At 42.0% G+C, this 20,397-nt stretch overlaps 1 protein-coding gene across 1 annotated transcript in view; it reads left to right on the top strand.

The window, feature by feature from the left end:
- The window catches only part of NUP188 (nucleoporin 188), a 51,961-nt gene that overhangs the window by 584 nt on the left and 30,980 nt on the right, over positions 1 to 20,397 (top strand). The window contains exons 2-15 of the mRNA XM_054998477.1: positions 5,017 to 5,071; positions 6,247 to 6,320; positions 7,114 to 7,198; positions 7,967 to 8,047; positions 8,625 to 8,669; positions 9,687 to 9,779; positions 9,892 to 10,011; positions 11,921 to 12,132; positions 14,872 to 14,986; positions 15,569 to 15,769; positions 16,419 to 16,508; positions 17,504 to 17,569; positions 18,881 to 19,000; positions 19,320 to 19,446. Coding sequence (XP_054854452.1) covers positions 5,017 to 5,071; positions 6,247 to 6,320; positions 7,114 to 7,198; positions 7,967 to 8,047; positions 8,625 to 8,669; positions 9,687 to 9,779; positions 9,892 to 10,011; positions 11,921 to 12,132; positions 14,872 to 14,986; positions 15,569 to 15,769; positions 16,419 to 16,508; positions 17,504 to 17,569; positions 18,881 to 19,000; positions 19,320 to 19,446 — 1,484 coding nt within the window. The remainder of the gene's footprint in view (positions 1 to 5,016; positions 5,072 to 6,246; positions 6,321 to 7,113; positions 7,199 to 7,966; positions 8,048 to 8,624; positions 8,670 to 9,686; positions 9,780 to 9,891; positions 10,012 to 11,920; positions 12,133 to 14,871; positions 14,987 to 15,568; positions 15,770 to 16,418; positions 16,509 to 17,503; positions 17,570 to 18,880; positions 19,001 to 19,319; positions 19,447 to 20,397) is intronic.

Genomic DNA, 20,397 nt, shown 5'->3' with positions numbered 1-20,397 from the left:
TTACCAAGAAGAGAGTTACTGTGAATGAAATTGACAACATCAATGAATATGGCCTAACGTTTGAACTGGTGTGATCCTTCTCCATCCCAGGGTGATTTTCATCTCCCCCCAAAAGAAGTGGGATGGTTTTAGATCCACGTGGGGACAAGAAAGACAGCAACTCAGCCCATCTGGAACCCTACTTACGGTGTTTGCCATTTATACGTATAATGTCCTGCATGGAAGCACACAGTTTTGAAGACATAAGGCTCAGGCTTAGATCCCTTCCAATTTTTCCTGTATCTGAAGAAGGGAGCTTTGACTCTCAGAAGCTCATGCCCTGATTATCTTGTTGCTCTCTAACAATAACAACTGCACTTATATACTGCTCTTCTAGACAGATTAGTGCCTCACCCAGAGCAGTGAACAAGTTAATGGTATTATTATCCCCCCAATACAGCTGAGGCTGGACTGAAATCCAGCATATATATGTATATATTTGACAGAGGTGAGTTGTTTTATATAATATACATGCCTCTATTATTATTCCAAAGGAGTTAGCCGTGTTAGTCTGTAGTAGCAAAAATAGAAAAGAAGAAAAGAACTGTGGCATCTGAAGAAGAGCACTGTGATTCTCGAAAGCTTATGCTACAGTAAAGTTGCTTAGTCTTAAAGGTGCTACTGGACTCCTCTGTTATTATTATACATTTGCTTGCTAGCTGTGGGATCATTCAGTAGACCAATAAATACAAAGAAGAACATACAGTACAGGCTCCTCTATCAGAGGTATGAAGTGTTCTGTTAACAGGTACTTTGGGGTATTTAAAATATTTTTTACCCGAGTTTCTTACCTTGTAGGATCTTCGAGCATGTTACAAAATCCATAGGAACAATATAAAGATGAGCAGGAAGAAAAAGTACTGTCACCTTATTCTGTCCCAAAAGGATGACTCCTTTTTGGAATCATCTCTTTGGAGATGGGTCACCGGTAGTGATTTGCTGTTGGCTGCTGCTATAGAGTTACTACTTTCTTCTCCCTGCTGGAAATAGGCTGTAGAGTTGATGCGGAGGTATTATCCTCTATTGGCAGGTATGTGTATTTAGATGTATATTTTTCACAAGTATACACAATAATACATGAATCTGCCTTGTGCTCAGTTTGACCCAGTGATTCACCTAGTTCAGTGTTGTCTAGATCAGGCCTCAGGCAGAGAAATGAGTTCCTCAGTGCCTAAGCTGAAAATGGGAAATGCTAGGGATTGATCCTGGGACCTTTTGCTTGCAAAATGTGTTCTTTGCCACTGGACTTCTGTCACAAATACATGTGCATAGGTAGGAAAGAGGAAAGTTGAAGCTGATGCAGTGCAAAGTGTATCAGTAGCTCAAATCTCATTCTACATTCAACTGCACAGTATGCAAATCGAGAACAGAGTGTGACCCCTTCCCAACAGCAACCACTGCATTTTTAGCTATACTATTTGAATATCACAGCAAAGAGTTACTTTCAGATATCACAGTCTTGTGTAAATTCAGTTTTACAAGACCTGGGTCCATGTCTGTTAGGTTGTCCAGTTTTCTTGACAAAAAAACCCTTATGTTTGAGGGGTGCGATTTGATTTAAAAAACAGGTTTATAGTGTGTTGTACTGTTTATTTTATGTAGGATTTGAGTCCTGTGGCACCTTGTGTGTGTGTGTATGTGTGTGTGTTATGTGCCATCAAGTCGCCTCCGACCTATGGCGACCCTATGAATGAAAGACCTCCAAAGCGTCCTATCATTAATAGACTTGCTCAGATCTTTGAAACTGGAGGATGTGGCTTATTGAGTCCAGCCACCTCATTTTAGGTCTTCCTCTTTTCCTGCTGCCTTCCACTTTTCCTAGCATTATTGACTTTTCCAGAGAATCTTGTCTTCTCATAATGTGTCCAAAGTATGATAGCCTGTTTTGTCATAGCTTCTGTGGGACCTTAGAGACCCAAAAGTTTTTCAGAACCTGTATCTGAAGAAGGGAGTTCTGACACTTGAAAGACCCTGAAAATCTTCTTGGTCTCGAAGTTGCCATAGGAACCAAATCCGGCTGTTCTACTGCAGAACAACACAGCTACCTCTCTGAAACTATATTTTATGTATTATCTGGTTTTTACTGCATTTATCTTCTAATTCTTCTAGTCCAATTGTTGCCCTGTTTCTGGTACGCCCTATATTGATTAAAATTGTGTTGTTTTCTGGTTTTGTAATCTGTCTGGAATCTCAGTGAGAAAGGTGCACTATCAATTAAGTAAATAAGAAGCTGTTTTTGGTAAGGGGACTGCCATCCAATGCCTGAGAGAGAGAGAAGGAGAAGGAGATGAGATGTATGATTAACTGGAGATCACTGATGGTGTGTTGGCCTGATTTTAGCAGGAAGCTGTAGGGGACAACTTGCAGTATTCTGTTGTTATCCCTTTTGAGTTTTTGAGTATCTGTCCAGCTTAGTTGGTCTGTTTCATCATTCCATTGAGTGGATATTTTAATCCTGAAGAACTCCTGTTTTATATCCTCTGAGTTTGAATCCTAGACCAAGGAATTGGAGAGAATATGATTGTAGCATAGTGCTTGGCTGCAGAGAGTGAACGGCATGGTGCTCTCAGGGAGGTAGCCTTTGAATATGTCTAGCACTCAACAGGGTTTTGGTAAAAGATGCTTTTATGTGGACACAAATCTGAGATTCAAAACTGCAGTATTCAGACATCAGTGGGAGAACAGTCTCTCAAGACACCATCCTTTAACAAACAAACTTAAAAAGGAGACTTCACTAGTATTCTTTAAGAGGTTTTATAACTACCTACTCCTACTTCAACCCCTGGGTTGAACAGGATTTTGAGATTTTTATCTCACTGTGTTACCTCTCTTATGAAAATTTGGGACTCCTGCATTACGTGTGTTACAGACCCCATTCATTAGGCTTGATTAGATCCGAATTTCATATAACACAACATTTGTTTTCTAATTTCTGCTTTTTATTTTTTCCTATTTCTCATATGGCAAAAATGAATAGATTCAAATCCCCACTCACCCATAAAGCTTGCAAGGTGATCTTGGGCCATTCTCTGCCTCTTAGCTTAATCTGCTTCATGGAGGTATTGCCAAGATAAAAGGGGTGCGTGCTCCTTGGATGAAAAGAGTGGGATAAAAATGAATGAATATCCCATTGACCTTTACTAGTGGGTTTTCTGTATTGCCTTCCCCTGAACAAGCTGCTTCAGTTAAATTTTGCACTCTGAGTCTTTCTCAGCAAGGTTCTTTCGCTCTTCTCTGTCTGCAAAACCCATGTAACTCAAATTAAAATAGCTTATAATCTCTAAAGCATCCTAAGCTTTGGATCTCATGGGAAATAAAGTCTCAAGCAACATCTGTCCAATGCTTGCTGTTGTCAGGAACTTGATCCTTAATTCTTATAGCTTGTAACGTTGTGTGAGGGGTGAGCCTGCCTGACTGTATAAAGCTGTTTGGGGCTTTAGAAATCAAAACAGCATCCTGAACTGTTTCTGGAAGATTATAGGAGGCCAGTGTTGATGCTCATGGTCCCTCCTGTTAGGAGCCAGCCATACCATTCAGTCTAAGATACTCTAAGCAGTCTTTAAGGGCTACCTCCTATACAAGATAGCCATCTTATATACAGAAGCACATTCCATTTCTTGGTCGTGCTGAGCTGCTTGCATGATGTATTGTCGTGCCTCATAGGGAGCATTCTTGTGTCAGAAATTTCTCTGTCGAAGGGGCCCGGGAGGCAGAGTGTATGGAATGCCGCCAAGATAAATTGGGCCTTTCATTTCCCCTTCCCTTTCGGGATCCCTGTCAGCTGCAACGCTACCACTGTTCCGGAGCAAGCAACAGACTGTCCAGTCCCTCTCCTTTCCCTCAGCCCAGCAGTGGCAGTCAGATGTGGCCCGGGGTTTACTCTTTCTCTTCCTTGTAGTGCTGCAAGAAAGTGGATTTTCACCACTCAGTACAATCTCACCTGGGGAAGACTATGTTGAGTCTTAGAGATATGAAGGCCTGGGGGGTTGGGGGGGAGAGAAAAACTGGAAATTTTGAGGAACTCTGAAAAAACAAACTCCTGTGAAATATTTTGTCTTTTGGATTAGGCAAAATGCTTTCTAAGACAAGGTGTTAACTTGATTTGTGTCTAAATGTTTCTCAAAATGTACAATAAGATTTTTATATGAGACAAGTATTATATATTTGCTGTAGATGCTCAAGATCTGGGTCTGATAACACCTTAAAGACCAACTAGATTTTCAAGGTATGAACTTTGACTCTCAAAAGCTCATGCCTTGGAGATCTAGTTGGTCTTTAAGGTTCTGTTAGACCTGGATCTTATGCTTTGACAGCAGATCAACCCGACTACCCACCTGAAACGGTAAATGCTGTAATATGACATATTACATTACCTATATGACATATTTTCAAAGATATGTTCAGTGTATAAAAATGATTAATTTTGTCCACAACTTATACGCTACATTGTGTATGATGATAATGCACAGTTGAAGAGTTAATAGTTTTTGACGTTATATCCAGATATACTGCTAATCCTACTATAACTGCATGAGGCCATTTCTGTCCAAATAACATAGCTTCTTTTGTTTATGACAGAAATTGTTTTATTTTCAATTTTAATTTTTTCCTACTTGTAAGATGACAAAAAGTAAGATCCTTTTTGTAAGTTAGATACTCTGTTGTAAGATACAGCTATTTACAGATTCTGTCTCTCAAGTATGTGTGTATTCACAACTTCTCTTGTAGAATTCTAAAGCATTTATATTCTAAATTCCATAAATATGACAAACAATACATTTTGTATGTTATTAGTCAGAGTATATGTATTTAATGCTGCTAAAGTAGTATTGCATACATTTTAATTTTCCTTAGAATTTCCTTTTTTCTGGGAAAATCTGGAAAAAAAGTTTTCCCCATGGGTTCAACATTTCCTGTAATTTTTCATCCTGAACAGATCCTAAGTTTATAACCTGCTGGTTTTCTCTTTGTTCCTAGAAGCAGTAGAGAGCTATGGACCATTCTTCTGGGCAGATCAGCTTTGAGAGAACCAGTAAGTAAACCAAGGGTCAGGCAGCGTTCTTTATTAGTGATGCCTTTCAAGGATTTCTGCCTTCATAGTGGTGTGTTTTGTTTTGCTACTCGGCCTCTTTCTCTCTCATGCACATTTGTACAGCGAAATTCTGTCCAATTGTTCTTTCCATGCCAGTTTCATTTCTCATCTAGATACTGCAGATTTCTACTTGGAAAGGGGTGTTTCGTATGTGGTTGCCCACTGGTTCCTTTATGTGGAATGGGCAGACTTGCTAGCCTAAGCTAGAGCAGGGTGCTATAGGAAACATCTCTTGGTTTGTCCTGACTGGACTGAATGTGCCCAGAAATTGGGAACATACTGCCTTTAACACCTAGCCTACACTCTTTCCATTTTTCCTTTTACTAGGCATACCTGGCCACTACCTGGCACCCTTTGGAGCTTTGGGAGCAGGACAGCAGGTGATCATGACATCACGTGGCTGAAGCTCTGGGAACTCTGCTGTATTACCATAGAATTTCCAGAGTGTCAGCTGACCCCTTGACATTCTATCTGGGTTTCAACTTGAATGTGACATTGATGCATCACACAACATCATTTCCATCCCTCCCCACCGACTGTTCTCATGCCAGCCTGGACAAAAGGGCAGGTGTGATACCGCTCGCCTATTTACCCTTAAGCAGAATGGAATGCAGTATCGTTTCTCGTGATGCTTCATGGCTTTCCTTTGTTTCCCCTGCCTATATATGATGGTGGTAGAAATAAATATATTGTTTTATAATTCTAGATCCAGAGGAGTTAGCCAGGTTAGTCTGTAGTTGCAAAATAGTCGAGAGTCCAGTAGCACCTTTAAGACTAGACTAGATAGATGCATCATCAAATGCATCTGACGAAGAGAGCTGTGGTTCTCGAAAGCTTATGCTTCAGTAAAGTTGGTTAGTCTTAAAGGTGCTACTGGACTATTTCATAATTCTAGTACATTCGTATCCCATCCATCCTCTGAGGATCTCAGGGCATCATATGCTGCTCTCTTCTTCATGACAACCCTGTAAAATCAATTAGGCTGAGAAACATTGATAGCCAAAGACCTTCCATAGAGCTCCATGGTCGTGTGGAGATTTGAACAAGGGTCTCCCAGGTCTTGCTCTGATCCTACTGTTGCTCTGTATTCTTAGCACTGTTTTGTCCTGTTCTAGGGTCAGATTGCAGAGGAGTTGAATAAACATTGGCAGAGGCTGCTCGAAGGGCTTTCCTACTACAAGCCACCCAGGTACTGCAACCGGCTGATGGACATGGGCTGTGCCAGTGCTGTAAGCCAGGGGGGGCTAGGAAATCTGAAGGGCTGTTAGAGTGCCGTGGACGGCACAAGCATAGCCTTCAGGACATGTTCTGGTGGCTTTCTGAGAATCTGGAGAGTTCAGGCTTGTATTTAATTCATTGCATGAATAAATCACATTCCATTCATTGAACATTTAATACAGTGGCAACGACCATGGGGATTCTTGGCTGCATCTCTTGTGCTCCCAAGCGCTAGGCTCTAAATCCAGCTGCTGCTTTGGATGGGGAAGGGGGAGTGGGAGGCTGTACTTTTATCATTTTGGTTTATTATGGGAGGGGCCACATGCTTTACTGGCTGTGCTGTGCAGTTTCTGTTAAAATAGCGACGCTATGCAAAGGTTATGAAGCAACTTCAGCTTAGGGAATTCACAGTCACAAGATGTGTTGGCCACTGGGTGGAGAGTGGATGGATTCATGGAGAATAAGTCTATCAATGGCTATTAGCCTTCATGGTTATATGGATGCTTCAGGAACAGGATACTTCTGAATATCAGTTTGGGGTGGGGCAACCAAAGGGGAAAGACTGTTGCATTCGTCGGCTCTTCTTGTGGGATTTCAGAGGCAGGCTGACCACTGCTGGAAGCAGTATGGTGGATTAACTGAATCTCTGCGTAGTATTTGCGAAATAATCAGGTGAAGAGTTCCTTCTAAGGACTTGATTTCACCAGAGCTGATCACAGTTTGTCTTTTTGTTTTTATAAAAATGCTGCTTTTAAAATCCATAGTGCAAGTTCAGCAGAAAAAGTAAAAGCTAATAAAAATGTGGCTGCTCCACTGAAGGAATTGGGTCTGCGTGTCAGCAAGTTTCTGGTGAGTCTTTGTCACGAGTGGCTTTGTCCCGTGCCCTCCCCTTCCCTGTTCACTTCCCTCTGGACACAAAGAGGGGTGGGACTAGACTTACAATATCAGTCTTCTTCTGCCCCTGCTAGTCTAGCCCCCCACCCAATGAAACAGGAGGACCAAAACTGGGGGCAATAGCATTGTGTGATGCTCTAGGAATTTCCGTGTTTTTACCATAAAGAAAATGCTCTTACCTGGCAGTGGCAACCCTAGGTGAGAGACAGGGCATGGTTGGAAGGGAAGCTGCTGCTTTGTGGAGCTGGCTGGTTGTCCTTTGCTATTAGAATTGATGTAGGGCCTTTGGGGGGGGGCGGGAGGGCTGGTATGATATGCCAACATAATTTGGTAAACTGTTTCTTTAATGACTGGAGACATTGAGAGTATAATGGGGATGGATTCAGTTTGTGGTTTTCCTCTCCAAGCATTTGCTCCAAGGAAAGAGGCATTAGTCCTAAGGGGAGGGGTTGTGTCTAACTGGTAGAGCATGGTTTTTGCATGCACAGGGTCTGTCACTTAATCCCTGGCATTTCCATTTAAAAGATCTTGGGTAGCAGGTATTGGAAAAGACCTCTCTCTCAGCCCTTTGGAGTGCTGCTGGGGGTCAGTTGAGACAGTGCTGAGCTATCTAGACCAATGTTCTGACCGCTAGAACGTTGCTTCCTGCGTTCACGTGGAAAGGAGAGTGGATAGGTTTGGGCCCTTTGAGTATAAACTAGCTGAATCTGTGTGTTGTTCCAGGCTTTAGATGAAGAGCAAAGTGTGCAGCTGTTACAATGTTACCTTCAAGAAGATTATAGAGGGACCAGAGACTCCTTAAAGGTTGGTACTGAGCAACTTGATGTAACATCTCTTTTTTCCAGCTGCCAGGCTGTAATTAACTCTCACTCTTTGTAGCTGTATAATTGGAGCTTTAGTTCTTTATTTCTGATGTTCAAATTACTAACCAAAATTAAGCATTTGACAAGGAGTTCCCTGGAGCTGTAGGTACAGGACAGAATGAGGGGGAAGGGTATTGGCGTAAAAACCCTGATAGTTAAATTTATACCGACCTCGGTAAAATGAGTACCCAGATTCCTGTGGGGAAAGGGTGGATGACTGGGGAAGGCAATGAGAAACCACCCGTAACAAAAAGTCTGCCAAGAAAACATTGTGATGCGACGTCCCCCCATGGGTCAGTAATGACTCAGTGCTTGCACCTTTTACCTTTTTTTTGTACTCTGCATATTACTTGAAATCCATGTCCAAAAGTTCAGTTCAATGATACTTTCCATATCTGCTATTGTAAAAGTTCCAGTAGCAATGAGTTTTGTTGCATTTGAAAAAAACTGCAATTTCTTGATGCTTTTGCTTTTTTATTCTTACCAGTTTCTTGATACTTTTGCTTTTTTATTTGCAGATTGTCTTGCAAGATGAAAGACAAAGTCAGTCTCTCATACTGAAGGTCAGTAACTTGACTAGACAGTGTTTCCTTTTTTACTGTTTCTATATACCATCATTCTGTGATGTAAAATTCATCAAAGAACATCTTTGGCATTTTTAGATCTTTGCTCCTGGAAGAACATAATGGTTTGAGGTGATGCTGGATATTGAAGTGGAAATTTAGGCTGAATGAAGGAGGATCCAACTTGCTGGGAAAGGGTGGTCCCATATTTAGATAAAGGAGGAATTGCCCAGTTTTTATCTTGTCCTTAGTGTGTATGAGTGTATGGAAGGGGAGGAAGGAAGGGTGCTGGAGAGGGACGTTCAATTCAGACAGTATGCAAAACCGTGGTTTGCACTTGCTTTCGTAAAGAACCCAAACCATGATTTGAGCCCATCGTCTCATCTTCAGAATGTCACTCATCTCTGTGAATGCAGTAGCATCTAACTGTAACTATGTCAAGACAGATATCAAGCCAAACCAGAGTTAGCAAAAGAAAAAAAAGATGTGTGCAGACTGGCTTCTAATTGTGTTTTTTTGTAGCTGTGCTGGTCTGTAGAAGAGCAAGATTGGAGCTCAGTGGGTCTAATCTTTCAAGAGTCAAAGCTCCCTTTGTCTGATAAAGGGAGCTTTGACTCTTGAAAGCTTATACCCTGCAATTCTGGTCTTTAAGGTGCTACTGGGCATGAATCTTGCTTTTCTGATACTTTTTATTTGGCTGACTTCAAAATAATGACTTTCCAGTTCAGATACCAGGCCAAGCCACTGCTAAGCTTCCTTAACCGTAATTCTGGTGTGATGTTTGAATCGATCCAGAGTACATGATCCCGAGTCTCACTTCTGATCTTCTTAGATGGTGTTCTACAGCAGTGAACAAGTCTGTGAAGGGTTTGTGTGTGTGTGTGTGTGTGAGAGAGAATAACCTTGCAAGTTGGTCGCTAGATTTGATAAGAGGCTTTGCGGGATAAATTACTGAAGACTTAATCTCAGAACACAAGCAGATCTTTCAATAATACAAAAAATATTGTTTTTTCACAGCTTGCTGACTATTATTATGAGGAAAGGATTTGTATTCTTCGCTGTGTCCTTCACCTCCTCACTTATTTCCAAGATGAGAGGCACCCCTATATGGTGGGTATGGTGCCCTGAGTTCTGGTAATATTGCCATATGCTATTGTACGTATTGTGCATCGTATGTATTAGCATGCCGTGTATCAAATTATTGTTTTGTTTTTCTTTAAAGGCCCAGTATTCCCAGTGTGTGGAAAAATTAGATAAGGAACTTGTTCCTAATTATCGAAAACAATTTGAAGAGCTGTATAAAGCAGAAGCACCAACATGGGAAACACATGGAAGTCTAATGGTATGTTGATATCTTTGATATCTTTCTTCCGGCATCTTTGTACAATGTACTTTGAGTCATCAAGTACAGGAGAATCGCCTTATCTGGATCGAAATTCACTGTGTCCTCCATCTGGAGGTAGCTCTTGCTGTTACTGAATCAGAATTTTATTGTATTTGGCCATTGGCCATTACAAGTTTACAAAACCTAGTGGTAAAATTAGTTTAAAACAGTTTAAAAAATAAAATAGACTATTCCGATCAAAAGATCATGAAACTGCCTCAGCCAATGCCGCCCTAGATCTAATCTTCTTGGCTGCGAGGGCAAACTCAGAGACTCTGTAGGATACGTAAGTATCATTATCTGATAATAGAAACATGATCTCAGATTCAGGATATGCGTTTATGGCAGATAGAATATCAGCCAGAAATTTGTCTCTGGACGCTCTGTATAGCGGACAGGAAATAATGTAATGGGGCAGATCCTCAACTGCAAGTGACCCACAGATACAAACACAGTGTTCCAGTGGGATGTGAGAGCAGCAGCCAGCCAAAAGGGGTGTTTGCATGGTTTGAAATCACACGGTGGTAAGAGACACTCTGAGATTGTAAGTGGAAATGTTAACTGAGTAAGTAGATCTAAAATAGTCAGATTTAATTAATTTGTACCAAGGTGCAGCCTTAGATTTTAGTATTAAGGATCGATCAGTCCATGCATCAGCATTATAGATCCAGTCCCTGAGTTGAGAATTATCCCCTGAAGCCTCTAGTAAATCATCAGGGACGGTATACCTTTGAAAGATGGTTACTGCAGGATTTTGGGTTCCAAATAATGAAGTACCTGTTAACATATCTTTGGCATCGTCTGCAATACTTAGCATTGCACAGAATCAACTGCCTGTCTTAAACTCTTCTGTTTCTCTGTCCAGCAATGAGCAAAGCTGTGTGTTGTATGTTTTTCACTCTGCTTTTCAGCTAGAAATTGCTTCACAAAAGTGGCTTACAGTAATATATGTATATTTGCAGGCCATCCTGAGCTACTTGGAGGAAGGGGGGGACTAAAAATATACTACTTAAAAAGAGGAGGACACTGACCCTCCTTAGTGGGGTGTATATGCCATGGCTTTGTTAAGTCTGTCTTTGGCGGTATTACTTGCTTGCTACATTCGTACTGATTGGATCTTGTATTATTTGTTTGTATTTTTTTGGGTTTTGCATAGGAGTGTGACGTGTCTCTTGCTATCTCTTACATGGTTTGATCTTTTGGCTTTCCTTTGTATTTATTTATTTTATTTACATTATTTATAGTTCTCCTTTCTCACTGGGACTTAAAATAGAACTGAAGTGAAGCATAGATATTAACGTGATGCATTAGATGATGCAAACATTACATTGTATGTGAGGGGAACCTAATTTTTCCTCCTCTTCTTTGTACTTTGGAGTACTTGTACATGCCTGCTTACCTGACCACTGCATATGAAGCTGCCATATACTGAGTTAGACTGCTTGTTACGGTTGCCAACCTCCAGATGGAGTATGGAGTTCTCCCAGAATTTCAGTTGATCTCCAGACATGCTCTCTCTCTCTCTCTCTCTCTCTCTCTCTCTCTCTCTCTCTCTCTCTCTCTCTCTCTCTCTTGCTTTCTCTGCCTAACCTACTTCACAAGGTTGTTGTGAGGATAAACGGAGAATGTTGTAAGCAATTTTGGTTTCCCGTTGGGGAGAAAGATGGAGTATAAATGTAGTAACTAAATAAATACTTTCCCTTGGCAGTAATTCTCTAGGGTCTTGATTTCCAAATATCTAATGTCTAATATCCTTTTAACTGGGGATTGAACCTGGGGCCTTCCACATGCAAAGCATGTGCTCTTCCATTGAGTAACATTTCTTCCCCATAACTATATAATAACATAACCTCTGCTTCTTATACAGACAGAGCGGCAAGTATCTCACTGGTTTGTGCAGTGCCTCCGTGAGCAGTCCATGCTGCTGGAAATCATCTTTCTTTACTATGCCTATTTTGAAATGGCATCTGAGGAACTGCTGGCTTTTGCCAAGATGTTCAAAGACCAGGGGTTTGGCTCCAGGCAGACCAACAGGCATCTGATTGACGAAAGCATGGACCACCTTGTAGATCGTATTGGGTGAGTATGCTCTATTTGAAATAAACCTGTGAAACAAACCTGTTTCCAAGAGCTGCTTCATAAAGTGAAAATGACTTTTTATCTAAGTGGATATATGGGAAAATGAAGTACATAGTCATGCGTGCAAGTCATATGTTCATCTATTTTGCCACACATGGACATGCTGGGAAGATGTGGTTGGCAGGAAGTTTCCAAAATCTGTGCATACAACGCTGTCTCCTGCTCTATCAGACATTTGATCTACTTGTCTCCTTCCTTCCCACCAAACTTGGGCAGCTAACACAAGTTCATAAAATCCAAGATGATAAAATAGCGAACATTACAATTAACCAAATAAACAGTAGCAGCGCATCATATTAAAGATCCAATCAGTCAATCAAAGAAGCGGTTTCAGTTTTAAAGAGCAATTTTAAAACAGCAGAGGAAGCCATTTGGGTTTGTTTTTGTCCTAAGCTAATCATAGAAGGCTTAGGAGAGTGGGACAAACTTCCTTCCCTAAATATATTCATCTGATTTCTGAAGAACAAGTTGGGTGATTCAAGGTGTATGTGTTTAGAGATAGGGTTCCATAATTGGGGTGCAACCACAGAAAAGTCTCCGAAGATAAGGGCAGCCACGGAGAAAGGTCTTTGAGAATCTCCATACTAGGCCTGTTCATCTAACTCAGTTTTGTCTGCTCTGATTTGGCAGCATTTTCACAAAATTCAAAGCAGATTCTCTTCCAGCCTTTATACCCAAGATCCTTTAAACTCCAGGTCTCATTGGGTAACTCTTATGGATCTTTTTTTCCAGTCTGGTTTCAGACCAGTCTGTGGGACAGAGATGGCTCTGTTGGCTTTAAGTTGATTACCTCTATCTGAATGTAGACAAAGGCCACGCTTGTTGCTCCTCCTGGATCTATCTGCAGCCTTTAATACAGTAGGTTGTGCCATTCTGTTGAGGTGCTTGGAGGTCCAAGTACTTATCGGAAGGTATCTTGGACTGGTTTATATAATTTCTCATGGAACAAACTTGGAAGATTGTGGTTGAATACCAGCTATCTTTAGTGTGGGAATTACCTTGTGGGGTTCTACAGGGTTGAGTCTTATCTCCCTTTACATAAAGGCTTTAGGAAAAAATCATGTGTAGCAATGGAATTGGATGTCTTCAATATGCAGATGACACCCAGCTCTATATTTTGCTATCAAACCCCCTGCTGAGGCAGTAGAAGTCTCGAGTTAGTGCCTGACTGCTGTGATCAACTGGCTGCAAGCAAACAAAATGAAACTGAACACAGGCAAGGCAGAAATGATGCTGGTTTTGAACATTGTGCTTCTGATCTTTGGTGGGTTCAGTTGACCCTAGTTGACTCAAGTAAAGAGCCTAGAGGTTATACTGGATCCAGCACTGCTGCTAGAAAAGTAAGTTAATGCAGCTGCAAAAAATGCCTTCTTCCAACTCAGTCTAGCCCAGATGGCCCCTACCTTGACATGGACAATCTGGCTGCCTGGATCCATGCGGTGGCACCATCGAGGCTAAATTACTGTCTCCCCTTGAAGTCCTTGGAGACTCTAGTTGGTGCAGAATGCCACAGCTCGGTTATTCTCAGGAGCTAGGTGGAATACGTACATTAATCCCACTCCATTGGCTACCCATCAGTTACTGGGCTCAGTTTAAGTTATTGGCTATCACATACAAAGCCCTTCGTGGCCTTGATCCCTCCTGTCTATGGGACCACTTCTATCCCTGTTCTCTGCCGTGGCAGCTTCAGTCGTGTGACGGGGCTTCTGCTGGTGCCACCCTGCAAATGGGCAGAATCCACAACTGCCTGTATATATGCATTTGCTGGGGTTAGGAAAGCTCCTACTGTCCTGGCTTTCCACAAACTATGCAAAATTGAATTATTCAGGAGGGCTTTTTTACGCAGATAGGAGGGCTGTACTCTAAGAAAAAGTACTGTGCTTCTTTATCTGTAGCTGTAAGTACGCTCCTCTAGTAATTTCTTCATTGGTTGTTGTGGGTTTTCCGGGCTATATTGCCGTGGTCTTGGCATTGTAGTTCCTGACGTTTCGCCAGCAGGTGTGGCTGGCATTTTCATGAAGATGCCAGCCACAGCTGCTGGCGAAACGTCAGGAACTACAATGCCAAGACCACGGCAATACAGCCCGGAAAACCCACAACAACCATCGTTCTCCGGCCGTGAAAGCCTTCGACAATACATCAATTTCTTCATTGTTTAACATGTCATGTTTATATTGCTTATGCTTTGTTCCAGCATTATTTTTGCTCTGTATCTGATGGCTGCTTGTTTTTCTGCTGACCAATAGCCTATTGCATTGTTTATTGAATTTCCCAACCGTACATAATATTTATTACACTTATGTAATCCTCCTTGATTCTCAGTGAGAAAGATGAACTATAAGTAATGTACATAAATAAAAAAAATAAACGGGAAATGCCAGGATTTAATGTGAAGCACTTCCTTAAGCATATATGTTTTCTCTAAATTTGTAGGTAGGAACAAAAGTTCCCTTCCGCCTGCCATCAGTGATGCTGAGCAGTGTTTGTGACAGTTCAACCATCACTTATTTGCCGATTCATCAGATTCTAAGACCGAAACTTTTTTAGCTTTGTTTGGATTTTTTTGTATAGTTGTAGCATTTTTGTAAAATGATTAACTGGTTGAAGAAATATGAAGTGAATGGTCTTCCTTATTGCATCCACTTCTAGTTATGTCTCTCTTCTCCCCCCCCCCCCCAGCTATTTCAGTGCTCTAATTCTTGTGGAAGGCATGGAAATTGACTCTCTGCATGAGCGTGTATTGGATGATAGAACAGAAGAGCATAAATTTGCTGCCAGTGGGCAGGTCCGCCAGGTAAACCTATAGTCGGTCCTATGTCCATACTCAGTAGCTAGTTAATGCAGCTGTTTGTACAGAGTACCACTCAGTGTTCATAAATTACGGTATTTGTCTACCCATGTGAAAAACTTCAATGAACCATTAATTAAAAAAATATGGAGAACAGTGATAATATAAGGGTATCCTAGGAATGCTCATCTTTGTGTCCCATAAAAGCTCTCTGTATCAGTAAATGAGGATGTTCCTCTTGGATGCTCAGTGGGTGGCGCTATGCAAATCTGGAGGAACACTTCCTTTCTAGAACCCAAGTTTTATTTCTGGAGAGGTAGGACTATTTAAAGCTCTAGCTCCGTAGCAGCTTTTTTTTTGAGGCCCAGTCTTATATAGGACTAATGTCTCTGGCCCTCCAAACCCAAGAAATCATTGTTAGCATTTTTAAAGAAGTGCTTTTCTCTAAAGTTTGGTCCCAGGAAACAGAAACCCACAGTCATGTCTGCGTACAAAAGTAAAGCATGACTATTGGACCTATGTTTCTCACACGCTCGGTCTTCTTTCTCCACGTGTTGTAATTGCTTGACTTCTCTCTGTTCTGAGCAGGAAATGGATTGCCTGCTGCTAACACTTGGTGATATCCCCCATCATGCCCCTGTTCTCTTGGCCTGGGCTTTGCTCCGCCATACAGTGAGCCCTGAAGAGTCAACCGGTGTGATTAGGCGAATGGGAAGCACTGCTATCCAGCTGAATGTATTCCAGTATCTCACAAAGCTGCTCCGATCGCTAAGCAGCGGAGGAAAAAATGTGAGTCTCCTGCGATCTTTTAGGAGGCTCTGCCTTGGAAGAGGGATGTTGCTGAGCATGTTGTGCGAACTTTATTCTCGAATGCCCGCCGGGCACCTGCTTTCCAAACAGCAAGGCTTATAGCTATCAATCGCATAGCTCACTGTGCCAAGTGCAAAAGAGCCAAGGGCCAAAGTGCAAAATATTGCAGCCAAGTGCAAAAGAGCAGAATATATAAAGATGGTGGATCAGTTTGTATCATTAGCTTCAGAACTCACTGCAGGTTAAACAGCGGCTTACAGCTTCCTGGCAGTGGCAGCTTCCTGGCAGTGGTAGCACATCCAGTTTTATGACATCACGATCATCCTCAAAACAACAACTAGTGGATAGTGAGTTGAGCATCAGCATGAGGTACATTTCCTGTCCTCCACAGATTTGTATTCTTTTTATAACCCCTCATTTAAATATCGCCACTTTAAAATAAATTTATACAGAATCTGTAGGCACATCATAGATGACTTTTATGAAAGTTGAGCATCCTTCTTAAATAACTTGTTGCTTTAGAGTGTGTGGTTGTGCTAACAGAAGCATTTGGTTCTGAGCTTTACTTGTGTGGTTTTTGAATGAGTCCTTCTCACTCTCTGACAAGCCCTTTTCTTTGTTTCTGCAGTGTACTGCCAGCACAGCATGCATGTGTATTTATGGTCTGCTTTCCTTTGTCTTGACCTCACTGGAGTTGCACACTCTAGGCAATCAACAGGTAAGCGTCATAAGGCTGGTTTGGGTCTAATTATTTCACTAATGTTTAAGATTCTGCCTTCCTCTTGTCAGCCTGGAATAAGGTTCATCTTCTGGGCACAAAGATTTGCAGTATGTTTGAATAAGATTGTTTCAGGATATCCTGAAGGCTCTATGTTAAAAAAATGGAATTAGAGTTTGAAACTTGGAGTATAAAGACAGGCTGGAAACATTTTAATTGACATGGTTTCACCTCCTAAAATACTGAAAATTAGTTTTGTGAAGGTGGAAACTAAGGTTGTGCATTCAGATATACCTGAGCCAAAGTTCCAGGAGTAACGATAATTTATCTTCTGGAATTTTAAGAATGTTTCAGGAGGTGCAGGAATGGGGGGGGGAGGGAGAGAGAAAGTTTGCCCTAGCAAACAATGGTTTAGCAGCACTTGAGCCCTTTAAAGTTTAAAGGGCCATTATTTTCTCTGGGGATTGACTTGGTTTCTGAATTTCAGAGGCCTGGCCTTCCCATAGAAAATAATAGCCCTAATTTAAAGAGCACAGATACCACCAAAAAGCTCTTTGCCAAGAGTCCTCTCTCTTTCTCTCCCTCCTCATTCCTTCTGTCTGTCGGGGGGTGGGGTGGGGAAATGGTACTAAAAATAATGGTTCCGGAATCTGAAAAATGTACTTGAAATGGAATCCTGAACTGGTAACAACACTCCTGAAAATTCAGAATAATGAAAAACATGCTCTCTTGGAAATCCTGAAACAAAATTACTACAAACATTTTTTTGATACGTACACCCCTGGTGGAAACAGCTACTGCGAAGGTGCAATGAATTCTTTGGAAATCCCAAATCTTTTGTGGAATTTCATTTCTTTGGCCTCTTTCCTAAAATAACTATGACAGTCTTCAAAACTAGTTTAGTGGGGTCAAGGCCTAAACAAGATAAGCAAGTTGTGTGTAATATGGTGTGTGTGTTCTGTCTTTTTCATTTTGACCCCCCCACCCCTCCCCAGGACATCATTGATACAGCCTGTGAAGTGCTAGCTGCATCAAGCATTCCTCAACTGTTCTGGAAGACTGTAAGTTTTTAGTAGGAGGAGCACTTTTATTTTCTTCCATTGGTCAAAGCCTTGATGGAAATCCCAGTATTTTGACCCAAGATATTTATTTGCTTTTTAAAAAAGCTGCTTTCCATGTTCAGGACAAGAAAAGCAACCTGAAGTTGTAGGCAGAAGAGATCTGCAGATTGTCATATGCGCATCTTTTGAAAAAACTATGCAGTCTTTGTCCTTGTGATTCCTATTTATTGCCTGGGTGTTAACTATTTAAGGCTGTACCCATCCTTATACTTCTGCTTAAGACAAAACGTATACTAGCTCTTCTTCAGTGGTGAAGATTATCCAGAAGCAGGAATCTCCTGCTGGCAGCGGGGCTGAATCTTTTGCAGGAAGGAGAGGAAACTCAGCCGGCTGTAACGAGTAGCGGAAGGAGTTCCTGGGCTTTTTCCTCACAAGGGGCACAAATCTCAGCCAGGGAGCAATCTCAGTTGTGGCTGGCAGTGGGGTGGCGTCTCTGAAGGTTGCCAGAACCCTCTCTACCATAATTGCCATTTGGGGGGCATCTCTGTTCCTGGCCAGTCTGGTTTCCCCTCTGTGTGGAAGAGTGGCACCTCTTGGAAAGCCTGTCTGGTGTTACGACTAGGATCTGGGAGACCCATGTTCAAGTCCCCACTTTGCCGTGGAAGCTTGTTCGGTGACCTTGGGCCAGTCGCACACTGTCAGACTAACCTACCTCACAGGGTTGTTACGAGGATAAAATAGAGTCAAGGAGAATGACGTAGGCCACTTTGTGCCCCCAACGGGGAGAAAGAAAGGTATAAATGAAGTAACTAAATAAGTAGTCGCCAAAATGGAAAATGCTTCCACCTGAATAATCTTTATCCACTGAAGAGAAAAAACATTTAAAGTGAGTCTGACATTCCATGTTTGATTAAAATTTGTCTACCCCCACTTTCCTTAAAAAAATTCAAAGGAAATTTAGAAATTTAACACATTATGTAATGAAAAAAATTTGGCTCTCAATTAAAATTCACAAAATACGTGTGTGTGTTAATTTTGCACGTGGTGGTGAGTGCATCTTTGAAATAGTCCTGATGAAAGAGCAGTGTTATGTGCAAAGCAACAGCTTTTCTGGCCAAGGAGATATGGAGCTAAAACACGATTATTCATTTTCCTGTCTGCACTCCCAACATAGTTGATGGGATTTAGAGCAGAAAGGTGCCCCAAAGCCAGAGACCTTAACAGGAAAAATATATTCTTATTTTGGATCAAGGCAACACTGTATTTGGGAATAGATCTTTATCTAACTTTATTTTGTTTGTCTGTCATTAGGAGCCAACGGCAGGTCTGGGCATTATCTTGGACAGCGTATGCGGGATGTTCCCTCACCTGCTGTCTCCCCTTTTGCAGTTACTCACAGCCCTCGTTTCGGATAAATCCACAGCAAAAAAGGTACTTGTTGTAGATGTGACTTCTGAAGAGAGAGTTTAATAGATGGAAAAGTGTGTGTGGAAGGTTGATAAAGCATTAACTAGTTCCTGGTAACTTGTAAGCCATTTCTGTCTAAAAAGAATTGAGTGGAAATTGCTTCAAAAGACGTCTTAGGTTTTTGTCCCTCTTCTCAAGATTCTCTCACACCAGGAATCAAATATTTCATGGTCCCTGTGGTGAGGTGGGCATGTCAGCACAGCTGCTCCAAGAGCAAGCAGGCGGTGGTGTCTTCAGCTAACTTCCTGCATCATCAGGCAACCTGGTCTCTCTCCACTTTCAGGTGTACAGTTTCTTGGATAAGATGTCTTTCTATATTGAGCTGTATAAGCACAAGCCGCCTGATGTGATCTCTCATGAAGACGGTACACTGTGGCGGAGGCAGACACCAAAGCTGCTCTATCCCCTTGGTAAGGAAGCGGGGCAGAGTTGCTGACCCTTGCAATGTTGTGATTACTTTGTATGTTTTATTTGCTTTTGGAGGGGCTTTATTTTATGCAATGTTGTAAACGATCTTGGGCATCACTTACAGAGAGAGTGAGGTGTACCTACCTATAATATATAAAAGGCAAGCCGTGTTGCTTACGACTCAGCTTTTATCCTGGCACAGGCACAGTGAGTCGTCAGCAACACAGCAATGGAGAAGCAGCGGCCATGGAGGCGGTGGGGAGGCCTGGTGCGTCAGCCTTCTCCATCGCTGCTGCGGCCTTGACGGAGAAGCCCGCTGCAGTGCCGCACCCCTCTCAAGCTCATTGTTCACACAATGGGTTCGGTTGCTAGTTTTAAATAAAATAGTTAAATATTTGTATCTTACTTCCAGCATAAAATGTGACCTGTGAAGCAGTTTAAAACTAAAAGAATTTTTAAAAAATTGGATAGGAACTTACGGCCCTATTCTGCTAACAGCAGGGCTTTCCTTTGGTGTGAAGAGCCTTGCTTGACAGAGTTGAAGGATCCAGACATCTAAAATTACATTTTAAAGTAGCCAGTTTACAGTCCTATAACTGAAAAAGTACGAAGCAAAAGGCAGCAGCCTCAGTTGCTTTAAGCAGCTGGTGAGTAGAGATCAGCGTGTTGTAGTGGGACTGGGCAGATCTGGGTTCCCAAATCATCGGTGAGGTTCACTGGCTGAATTTTGACCAGTCTCTGTCATCCTAACCTGCCTCACAAGGTTGACCAGCATACCTGAGGGACCGTCTCTCCCCGTATGTACCCCGGAGAGCGCTTTGTTCAGCAGATAAGAACTTGCTGGTGATCCCTGGCCCCAGGGAGGCCCGTTTGGCCTCAACCAGGGCCAGGGCTTTTTCGGTCCTGGCCCCAACCTGGTGGAACTCTCTGTCTGAAGACACTCGGGCTCGCCA

The sequence above is a fragment of the Eublepharis macularius genome, chromosome 14 (genome assembly GCF_028583425.1).
Source record: "Eublepharis macularius isolate TG4126 chromosome 14, MPM_Emac_v1.0, whole genome shotgun sequence".
In the NCBI taxonomy this organism is placed as follows: Eukaryota; Metazoa; Chordata; class Lepidosauria; order Squamata; family Eublepharidae; genus Eublepharis; species Eublepharis macularius.
The sequence above is the reverse complement of the archived record's forward strand: the minus strand, read 5'-3'. Positions and strand labels throughout refer to the sequence as shown.